Source organism: Schistosoma mansoni, chromosome 3 (genome assembly GCF_000237925.1).
Source record: "Schistosoma mansoni strain Puerto Rico chromosome 3, complete genome".
NCBI classification, from domain to species: Eukaryota; Metazoa; Platyhelminthes; class Trematoda; order Strigeidida; family Schistosomatidae; genus Schistosoma; species Schistosoma mansoni.
The window spans coordinates 9987368-10000118 of record NC_031497.1 but is presented as its reverse complement, the minus strand read 5'-3'; the positions used below and the strand labels follow the sequence as shown (position 1 = coordinate 10000118).

Here is a 12751-nt window from a genome sequence, read left to right as displayed (position 1 = left end):
CCTAGCCCAGCCAGTTAAGTCCACAACACCAATAACAGCCTCTGCAATATATGAATCATTATTCTTAAACATAATGGGTTTATATACCAAACAAAATGACCACATCGTACCATAAAATATAAAATAACATTTGTACAAGATTTGGCCAAATGTGGCTGTGAATAGGGGGAACAGTAATTAATGGACTAGGGATAACTCAAGAATGGTAAATAGTATAATAATAGTTCATAGGTCAAAATAAAGCTTATAATAAAAGGAACATGAATATGAATAGTTAAGTTACTTAGCAATTATACAATAGGAAATATACATATCACATTGGTCCATAAATAGTCTTCAGAGTTACCATTCATTAATCTCCACGGGGATATAACAACAGCAATATTTATATGCATATAGAAAATTATTAAACCAATCAAGGCAGTTTATGAGTCAATGATAATAGTGGAATGGATTATATAATAAGTGAAAAGTACAAATTGGTAGTATGATGATAGGTGTACTAGTTGTGATAAGAATAATAAAGGCTTAAATCAATGTTTCGTAATAAGAAGTTGGTCAGTGACTTGAAAAATAGACAATCAACAAACATTCATTAAAAATTACTAAAATTACGTAATAAAAAGTGTTCAGATAATTAGATAGTGAAGAATGTATTTGAAAAAGAGGTTTAAAAACGTATGGAAAACAATAGGTAGAATCATTCGCCAAGCCTAATATGACCAAAAAATAGATAATTGTTACAAATTTCTTATGAGTACAAAGATGAGTTTTTAGCTCGTATACTTATAGTTTCTGCTATTTGTAAAGAATGAGATCGAACCGCATAAGGGAAAGTAATAAATAACTCTCAACAGTTTGTTTCTACATGATACATGACCTCTATTGACTAAATCTAATGGAATGAAGCTGCGTATTTTTTCGGTCATGTTCTTTCCCAACCACGAAGTGTTCACTGACACGTTGGTATTTGTTTAGTAAACAAGTATCAAAAATGCAAAACATCATTCATACCAACTTATAATAGATACATATTTGGTAATTCATTCAAGGTATAAATTATATGAGCTCTTGGTACTTACTTGAAGGCCCACAATAAAAATGTAAATGAAATTATCTGATCAGAATTTTGGATCCGCTAAGGTCGAAAATCTATCGGACGAAACAAACTTATGCCACTGATTCTAAATATATCCGATTGTCAACATCACGGAATAGTATGATAACGTTTCCACGTAGAACAAAAGAATAACAGATAAACGATAAATTTTCGTCATATTTTTTCCTTAGTCATTTGTTAATAGTAAAAATATAAAGTAGCCTACTAAAAATATTACTTTAATGTACAATGAACTTATGATTCCAGCCTAATTATACGATATACGACTAAACGTAAGTGGAAAATGATATGACGGGATTTAAAAGCAAAATTAGATTCTCTTAATCATTATGATTTCTGTCCAAAATTACTTCAGTTTTAAATTCAATCTGGTAATTGCCCAGTGTAGTATTTGTTTCGTTTCCCATTGTGGTATTTTATTTGGTATAACAATAATTTATTTGAGTGTGGCATCTGTTAAAGATACGATATTCTTGTATTAAATTAACATGAACTATGCACAACATGACATGCAGTATGTGATTTATCATAACTCTGGGTATTTTTCATATATGTGATTACACCCTAATTATTAATCAAAATGGGTGTATAAATATATAAATGAGTGTATTTTTGGCTAGGGTCGTCATCGTATTTTAGGTTTATTAAACCCTCACTTGTAATAGTCTTAGTGTTTTTACTTCATGTCATGGGAATTGCAGTGGTTCCTCGTTTTACAAGTATAAGTAATAAGCGATTTCAATATAACAATTAGCGACTAGTCAAAACAGAAACCGGTTTTACTTTGAGATCCCTATCACTAACATGTTTGTACTAAAGTTAAAAAAATATTTCAATTCATAAAACAATGACTAAAGAAAGTACTTTGAAACTGAATTTCTATATGTGACAGTAGCATGCTATATGAAAATTTAGATGATATTTTCGATACATAAAATTGTGCTCACATATTTACTGTAGTTAAAAGAAGGATAAAAAAAGTATGAATACATTCCTTTTCTTCATTGTATTGTTATGAAACAGAAGAAACAGTAAGATCAAGAAATGTTTCTTTATTTGCTATGAGTGGTTAGTAAATGTTCATACAGTAATATCCTTCCAAAATATTAAACTTCTAAACAGTGACTTTCGTAGTATTGTACCAGCAAATAGACTTGCTATTCAAATAGCCAGGCACTTTCGAATACCCAGTCTACTTTAATCTCGTCGATTAATTCACTTGATATATATATATATCCTACTTGAGATTACGATCATACCTAGAGAAAGAATGTCGTTTCCAAGATTATTAGGGAATTTCGATCAACTCATAAACATCACAAAAATTGGGCTATAAACATATATACATACATTTTTTACAGAGTTATTACAGTTCTCATTTGATCAGTATATATTCAATGACATACATGGATAAAGTTAGGTAGTTTGGACATAAAATTACCTATAACCAGTGATTAAAAAGTACATTTTATTGGAACTGTTTGAATTATTCATTGCCAAATGAAATTGTACTTTGATATTACATATTAAAATAAGGTCAATGGAATTTTTTGCGGTAAATTGGAAGTAATTCATCCCTCACCATTTTATCAAAATATAATAATTGTTTCTAGTAGTGACAAATCTGTAAGTAATGAATTTACAACTATTTATACCACCATACTGTTTATCATATAATTGTCTTTAATTAAATCAATGGATAAATATACAAATTTTACATTGTGCCTACCTAATAAGCTCATCATATTGTGCAAATGGATAAACTACACATAACTCGTTCTTAAAATAGAGTTGTAAGGTATTCTTAAAGAACAGGGAGTGTGAGTAATGAAGTCCCTGTAGTATTAAATGTTTGCTTTAGGGATAGATGTAAATATTCTTACTGATGATTTTCCTGGACTATTTATCTTATGTTTGTTTTTGCATATAATAAATTTCATCACATATAAGCGTTTACAGTAATCTTCCTACATCATCACAATGTGGTCATCCATGTCCAGTAATACTAAACCAGCATCTTTATCAAGACAGGGTTTACAAGTCATATAGTAGCAGGGAGTGAGCAGGAATTCCTAAGAACCGCTAAACCCAGTGATCAGAATGACCTAAGAAGTTGAAGACACCCACACTACTTGAATGAAGAAAACTTGTATCAGAGAGGCAAACCATGAGCTCATCGACATGCCAGTTAGTAATCGTCGAAAGCATCTTGAGGTCTAGCTAAATTACTTTACCCGCCAGTTTAACTATTCCATTTGTTAAGCGACGTGGAAATATCTTATGCTCTTGGACATGTAACCACATATCCACCCAGTGAAGCAAAGGTTCGTAAGGAACTTCAAATTTTGAAGCACCATAAGTTACCTGGCTCAAAGGACTTAGATCTGGCCCTTTTCAAAAATGAAGACGTATTTCTAGTCATAAAACTGGTCTGTTTGTTTGGAAATATTTAGTAAATAAAGCGTTCGGTTACCATCGAATGAAGTGATTGTAGTATCCATCTCTAAAAAGGACCCACGTAAATAATGTGACAACTACTGAGAAAAAATATGCTTCCAATTGCTTCTCAAGTATTGAATTCCGTTATATCTCCAAGGGTTGTACGAAACTAACGAGTTGACTCACAAGATGTAACCCGTTTTCACTTATTCCGTGGGTGTACTGAACATATCTTCACCCTCTGCTAAAGTTCTTGAAAACTACCAGCAGTGTTGTTCGACTCTGCTACTGATAAACAAGCACTCTAACCGCGGTCCCGATCGGCTAATTTAATGAGTTTTTTTATTGGCCAGCCAAATAGAGTAATGACTGTACAGCTATTCATATACTCACATACACGTCTGTCCCTTAGAAAATGAAGCTACGTCTTGGCCAGCTGCGTGGTCTTACCATTTGACCGATGTGTGATCGACCCAATGTAATATATAGTCATTCCAAGATAACATTACTATTTCTTGACATCAGGGCCTCCATCCCTTTGTTGAATAGAAGCCTGTTGGAGTATTTCTGAGCTGATTAACATTTTGTGAAAAGAACATATCATGAAGAGAAAAGACATGTAACTACCACTATCCATTGATTCAGTCTAGCAGTGAGATTAGACAGTTACCCAATATCACCAGTCCTCCTCGGTTCTGCCACTGATGAAATTCGGAAAACAGTTAAGAAGTACACGGTGTGGATACATTATCCGGGAAATGATCCAATTAACATAATTCCACTGCGATGGCATGAGCTACTCAAATTGCACATACAATTGTGACGGGTAGCTGAAAATTCTTCACTGTAATTAACATGTAGCATTGTACAAAGCGATTATTACATACTTTACATTACCCGGACGCAGTGTTTCTGAGAAACTGGCAGGAGCCTACATATCCTTTGTAATATAGTTGTGAATAGTAATGATTTGGAAATCTGAGTGCTGGTGGCAGTATGAGGGTTGAAATAAATCTATACATAATGAAAGCCTATTTGGTTTGTCTTAACCTGCCTCATTTTTTAACACAAATATTTTGGTTGTGAAAGGTTGGATATACAATCCAACAGAAAACAGTGAGATTCAGATTTCAACAAAACGAAGTTCATCTTGATAGAAATATCTCTAAATAAATGCTATTTTTACTCATTAATTGATAATATGATTTCTTCGTTTCTTATCTCTTCACAATATCATTGTCTTATTTTGCGTGACACTGCTTAGTACTGACACTTTGGTATTGTACATAAATATATCAAGATACATTTAAAAACATCCCAGTAATTAGGGACTAGATATCTAACAAATGATTGAATTTTTCATTGAAAATAGTATATTTTGTTTGTTCGGTAAATTGAAAACTATACCTCTGCCTATGAAATACAAAACCATTTCGTTTATTGGACAGCAATATCTTGTAATTAATAGATCTTCCAGACAATTTATGAATTCCTAAACATGTACCAAATTTCATTACCGTTGTGTCTGTATACGAAAAACACTGCTAAGACGATTACTTTTAGCGACTCCAAAAATGACTTCAGAATACTTATATCTTATTTTAACATATGAGTGGACAGGATTTTAAAATCAAGAATTTATCTCTACAAAATCGGTGAAGCTTAAAAGTATTTAGTACTGTTACAGTGTTTATTAATTTTTCAAGGATTTACAATTTGTCTTCTGAATCTGAAGATCGACTGCTTTTACATCAAATAATCATAATTTAAGAGGATAATCTTTACCTTAATTGTTTCAGAGGTCAAAGATAGGCCCATCATGTTTAAAAAAAAAATATTTTTTACAATATCTGTGTGCATACTGCCTGAAAGTTCTACAGAATTACGTAAGAATACAACAATCAAAGAAATGTTTATAAGATTTCTGACCGCTTCAAGTAATCTGTACTATACAAAAGTGTCTATTATTCACAAAGTTAGTAATGAGATGATCTACTTAAAAGCGTACTTTGAAGAATAGAAAAAGGAATGAATTCTTAATAACTTAAGTTTCAAACACAATCAGCATCTGAAGAAGCGAAAGTTTTTCGTAACGTAATTTTGATAACATCTCATATTCATTGCATAGTAGACTATTTATATGTCAACTCCAAATGTTTGAGCATTAAATAAAGCCAACTTCTGCTTCCACTACTCTGTAAGGAATACGAACTGTCATTGAATTTCGACTTTTATGTACAAATCAGAATTACTAACTGGACTTTGATTGGTTCGTTGCTAAAGTACAGTTTAATCAAAGCATTCAGTACTTTACTGGTACTAAACAAGAAGTAGTATTATTTACTTTACAGTATGAGGTTGTAGAGATTGTTGAATTTTATTGAAATCATACCTTACTTTGCATATGGTCAACATTGTATCTAAAAAAACATAACACATTTAAAGCAAAATAAAACTAGAGGAATGGTTGCACATACAGACGTAAACCGAATCCATCGTTGATCATCAAAGTATGTTATTCGACAGTCTGTCAAAACTCTGGTACACAGAGCAGAAGTACGCCATGTTTTATTACGTAGCTAAAGATATTTCCATTAGAAGTATTTAACTACATGAACCATTGAAGTATCACTCATGCACGATAAAACTGATGACGTAGCAAATATTTGAATTCAGTTTTGAGAAAATCCGAGTCAAAAATAATGTGAACTATTGATATGACCAAGGGACTGTGAGAAACCGCAATGATGAGATCCCCACAGAGTATTAATAGTTATAACTAAACATAACTTAAAATGAGTTGCAAACGATATATGCACAAAAATTGTCTTCATTTTAATCTCGATATCTTATTATTATTGTTTCTTCTTCCTTTCATCTCCCTCAGTTTAATTTATTTATGTTGCGACAAGATATGTGACACCTCGAACGAACACGTTAAAAAATCAGACACATCTCCACTTATTCATACTTTCTCATAGTTCATTTATCCATAACATTACGTGTTTTGATTAGGTTGGTTCTGGAACACCAAATACAAGTTAGAATTATGGAGGTTAAATATACAATCTTGAATATATTTACACGAAACAATAACTTATCTGATAATGCTTTACAATGATCAAGTACGGTATGAAGTATTTGATAATAGGGCAAACTTATGATATAAGGTTTCAGACGATGACCACCTGCTTAAACTTAGAAAGAGTGAGGTCAAAGCCTATGACTTAATATTTAGGATCCAAGATTTTCTCTATACAAATAGGTCGAATTAAAGTGAACTTTGACTACTTAAAACAAACAATTTATTGATATAGAATACTAAAAACAAACAAAAAGTTACATCTCATCTTTATTTTAATGCATTGAGTGTTGACAAGATTGAAGATAAAAAACAATATATCAGATGATCTGTAATAATAATGCATAGAAACTAAATTTCAACTAATTTATTTGTTTGTCTTTTTATGGTTGGGAATATGAAAACGAAAGGGTGTTAATAAATTAAAACTACAATAAAATAGAACTTATTTCATAAACAGAGTTTTTTAATGAGCATTAAAGGAAGATTTATTTGGTTGAGTGAAATAGCCGTCAGTTTTGGATATAGAATAAGGGATTAGAAGGAAACACAACTGATCTAAACACATTGTTCAAAATTAAAAAGAAACGTATTACATTCTCAAGAAAAATAATGTAGACGAAAATTTCGAAAATGGTAAAACTAAATGCAAAACTAAATGCAACAATAAAATTAACTGTTAAAATTGATTATCAAGTGAGATCAAACGTTACCATGTGAGATATTTTCTGATCTATTGAAACCTGAAACATTCAGAAAAAACGGGGTTCATCAAAAAAGTCCGTCATACACTGTACTATATATATATATATATATATATATATATATATATATATATATATATATGGTTTTCATATTTTACGAAAGCACTGTAATTTTGTGTTAAACAATAAATTGGTCTTCCCCATCTGAGTGTTCGTTCAATACACAACTCAATGATTTAAGTATTTAATTAACGAGTCATGAGTTTTTAAACCTCATTTCAATTGAAAGGGTTTGAGTATAGCCACACAAAAATAATACTTATTTAAACGGAAGCCAAGAATTTCCATAATGCACAAAAAGTAAAAAGATCCAAGGGTAATTCAAATCTGATACTAATCCTTCATAATGTATGAGAACTGTATAAAAATATGAGTAGTTTAGGATACTATATTGGCAATCAGATGAAAACTTACCAATGTTGTTCTGACCAATAGAAGAACCATGAGGCGATGTAAGATTCACACTGGGATCAGTTAGTAAAACAGAGCTCGGAATAGATGCAGTTTGTACAGATGGTCTTTGACCTAAACATAAAATTAAATTAACAAAAACTAGTTGAGTTGATGAAATGTTAACATTATATGTAACGAACAGGATAACTATCAATAAGTCAATATTACATGATACTACTTACTTACGCCTGCTACCCTCCGTGGAGGAGCATAGGCCACCCACCAGCATTAACCATCTAACTCTGTCCTGGACAGTCCTTTCCAGTTTTTTTTTTACAGTTTATATTCATCCTTTTATTGTCTGTTTCCAATTCCCGACGTACTGTGTTCTTTGGCCTTCCTCATTTCCGTTTCCCTTCAGGATTCCAAACTAGCGCTTGCCTCGTGATGCATTTTGAAGATTTCCTGCAGAGTCTTTTCTTAACTTCCTCTTCAACTGGAAGCTGATTTGTCCTTTTCCAAAGTAGGCTATTGCTGATAGTATCCGGCCGACGGACATTGAGCATCTTGAGGAGAAAATTGTTTATAGATACTTGTACTTTTTTGATGATGGTTGTAGTAGTTCTCCAAGTTTCAGCTCCGTACCTACAGTAGAACTGTTTGACGTTCTTACTGAAGATATTGACTTTGATGTTGTTTGGCAGCTGTTTTGAGTTCCATATTTTCTTCAACTGTAAGAATGCTGTCCTTGCTTTAACAACCTTTATCTTTACATTGCATTCGATCCTCCTTGTTTATCGATGCTGCTTCTCAGGTACGTGAGTTTCTACCTATTCCAGAGCTTCTCTATAAAGTGTGGTCAGGTTAGTGTTCTGCGTGTTGTATTTGAGAATCTTGGTTTTCCCCTTGTGTATGTTGAGGCTTCCGCTATAGTGGCTGTCTTGATTTCCATTTGCTCGTGTGTATCAAATAAATAATCATTACTATAACAGTCTTTCACTTTCAAAATTAAGCAAAGATAGGAAATAACAACTACTGAGCGCCATTTTCTTCACTGTATCTTGAAATTTAGTCATGCCTATCTAGGAACTTAATTATAAATGACGAGGTTCGATATGAATACATTACGCAAAAGATACTGTATTGTAACCGTTATATGAAACTACATTTCAAAATTTTAACTAGGTTTAAATAGACACTATTATTTTATATTTTAGCAGTTTCTACTGAAGAAAAGATAACTAGTTGACATGATAACGCGTTTAAAAAATAGCTGTTTAACAACATAAAAATCAAGGAAATCTCAAATACACGAAAAATGGCATATACTGAACTTAGTAGCCGAAGAGAAATTTTCATGTATTTTCTCAACAGTATAATATGTTGAAAATGGCAATAGTTCTAGGACTGATAAATATATATATAACATACACGAAACACTTCGTATTAAAACACGCGGTTGATCTAACAACTTCATGTTAAGGCTTAAATTGTTCACTGTTTAAATCCTTTTGTATTTCTCACGCTACGAATCAAGGAATATATTTAGGTATACCGTTGAATCTTGTCGAAACTGCTTTAGGAAACGACAACTTTCTTGTAATTAAGTATTCAAAACTACATTGATAAGAGTGAAGCACGTGAATGATACCGAAAATTTCTCTAGTCGGAAGCTATCAAATACATGATATTTTAAACTCTTCAAGTAGCTTATAAGTGTCAAGGTCAAAGTTGGAAGTGATAGTTATATACTCTAAAGAAGTGACTTGGATTAGGTCACGAAATGTCAGAAATACAATTTTCTACTGATTGGGACATTACAAAGATATATTTTTTTATTAACCTTTAAGTGGCTGAAAAGTCGGAAATTTTCCATCGATTAATTGATCGACGATGAAGTGACTGAATTTAATCAATATTACCACTTGTTCAAACCCACTTTAATATACTGGTGGGGATCTTTAATCTTATCCAAATTAACTTAGTATACTCAGCGACCTAGCCGATTATCTCATCCCTGTACCATTCGATGTTAAACACCAAAGTAAAATACAAGGAAAAATGTTAACAAAAAATGTGATAATAAATGATAACGGAATAAGTTTAGTAGGAAAACGAAAAAAAGTACCGATATATTAGAAATTTAGTGAAAAATAAGGGATCTGTACCATTGTGACTAATTTTGAACTATGACATTAATCACTGATTACTATAGTCCAAAAGATCCTACATGAAAGTCTCCACGTTTTGTTAATATTCAGAATGTGTTATGTTTGAAGAAATTACGAGCTCACCCAAATCTGAGAACTGAACGAAGACTCAGAAACACAACAACCAAATAAGCTAATTATTCCGATGCGTCCCAGCCCCGCTAACTAGAGAGAGAAGTCCAGGTTCAGAAAAGGGGAAATGTATTCCACAAACAGCCAGAAGCACGAACAACAACAAGCACGCCTCAAGCATATATACACAGCGTAAAAATGTCCTTGGTAAACGTAACAAAATAGCATATTGGAAGAGACGACGAACTAATGACATTTAAAGTCCTCTCAAGTGGGAAATACGATATGAAGGTGAAAATGGGAGCTTTCGGTGCGAAAATAAGAAATTCAAATTTCCAAAATAAAATTACAAAAATAAGACATTTACCAAGTGAGTTCTGAGGATCTAACATACCCAACAGAATGACAATAAGTGCCTTTACGGGATGGTGTTAAGTCAAGGTTTGAACAACTCTAACTTTTTAAAATTGTCCCTCCTTCATTTAAAACTAAATATCGCGGTATATCATGACGGGAAGTGTATAACATATAGCCTAGAGTCTAATCAATCGATTCAATTCCAAAACCCGGTTAAATAAGCACTGTTTGCATAAAACTTTGCACCTAACTTCAACGATATGCATTTGATGAATCCACAACAATCGAGCAATCGTGATAAGGCATGATTTGACTGATCTTAAGTAACGTCATCGCTACACAGTTAGTAGAAATTGAATTACACAACGATGAGTAATACACAAATATCAAATGACCATTACCTATATTTGAAAATGTAGCATCTCTGGAACACTGGTGAACATTAGGAACGGTATTCAAAGACCAGTTGGCTGACACAGTCTGGGGTGAGACGAGAGAATTTCCAAGCACTTGAGGAGAATTAGTGGTTCCTGTAAAATTAACCTGACGGCCGATTGACTCAACAGACGGAGGAAATCCTGCAGTCCCCTGTAGTAAATGAGCAGTAACAGCCGGAAAACTTAACCCAGTATTCTCCGGATGAGATAATAAAGGTCCATAGAAATTACCATCGGTAGGAAGAAGTGACGGCTTAATTTGAGACTGTGATCTCGTCAAACGATGAAGTTCCAATTGTAATTGAGTAAGATTAGATTGTTGCTGCATAATTTGATTAATAAGAGGATACATTCACATGTAAAGAAGTTAGAGATGAAACAATAATTCATTAGTAGTATAGTGTACGAAGTGTGGTTCTGTTATATCTTGTGGCCGAGTGGATGCCTTGGTGATGTATGACGCGATAAGACCGCCAATTAGAGAGCAGCGAATTATCGACTGGAACAGTGACACACGAAACCGTACGAGCAGTCTAGAGTACTAACCGGTCCTGCGATCTGCTTAGCCCAGCCAGTTAAGTCCAAAACACCAATAACAGCCTCAGTGGTATGAATCATTGTATTTCAAACATACTGAGTTTATATACCAACCAAACAAACCATATCGACCCATAAAATAGATAATGACATTTGTACAATATTTAGCCGAATGTGGCTGTGAATAGTAATCAATAAACTGATGATAACTCAAGGATCGTATAATAATAGTTCAAAGGTCAAAATAAAGTTAGTGATAAGAGGAAACGAATATGATTAGGTTAATTACAATAGGAAATATACATATTATATTGACCAATAAATACTCCTCAAAAGTTACCATTCGTAATTCTCTTCGGGATACAACAGGTTCAAATCGAGAATCCGAAACAAAAATGAGGAAAGTGGATCTACAATCTTCTGTAGACAACAATCACTTCGAATTAAAGATTCGGTTACGAGAAATATATTTTATATGTGAAGGATAGTGACAACAGTCAGTTGACAAAACCACAGTAAGAGGGTTGGGGTTCATATCTACGACATAAGTCCCAAACCTACTATTGACATATCAGAACGAAAATTGATAAAATGGTAACTTCAACAACTAATTTATGAATTACTGTCCTTACTGTATATTTATTAAGTAACTAGATTACTATGTCTATGTATTTCTTTTATCATAAGATTTTGATTAACCCATAAACTACGATCATACGACTTACTATTCCTAATCTGTTGCCAGTCGATTGCTTACACTCATCCCATTCATAGACATCTTTGGCCTGTTTATGTATAATGGTTGTTTCTCACTTTATATTGTGATGGGGTTCAATACGTCTGTTTATAAACCAAGTCTGTTTGAAATATAAATATAGTGGAAGTTAGTCACCGACTTTTGGACTCAAGATAGGGGCATAGAGAGTAGCTTGTGAATAACGGACAGATAGAAACTTAACTGGGTCGGACCAAGGTCGACGGTGCTGGTCGGGTGTGTAATCGATTAATCCGAGGACACTAGGCTATCAAAGAGTATATGCAAAATAGACCAAATTAGGATAAAGATTTTGACTGATGGCTTAGCACATGATATTGGTTAGCGATCCTCAAGATACATCAATTATAATACATTTCCATTATAGAAACTAATTGTAATATATAACGAAACTAGGACGTGTGATTGTACAGGGATTCCCATACATATTTTGTTATAGAACCAATGAAACAGTTGCATTCTCTAGCCTTTGACTATATCAATAAGATATATACGACCTTTATGTAAACTCATCTACATTTGCCTCCATTTTTACTTACACTTGTTTCAATGAGAAATGTAGCTA

At 32.8% G+C, this 12751-nt stretch overlaps 1 protein-coding gene across 1 annotated transcript in view; it reads right to left on the bottom strand.

Moving 5' to 3' along the window:
• Smp_129520 (hypothetical protein) overlaps window positions 1-12751 on the bottom strand; it is a gene marked incomplete at both ends in the record, with an annotated part of 49158 nt that overhangs the window by 20684 nt on the left and 15723 nt on the right. The window contains 2 exons of the mRNA XM_018799161.1: window positions 7820-7930; window positions 10839-11196. Of these exons, the coding sequence (XP_018650977.1) occupies window positions 7820-7930; window positions 10839-11196 (469 nt within the window). The remainder of the gene's footprint in view (window positions 1-7819; window positions 7931-10838; window positions 11197-12751) is intronic.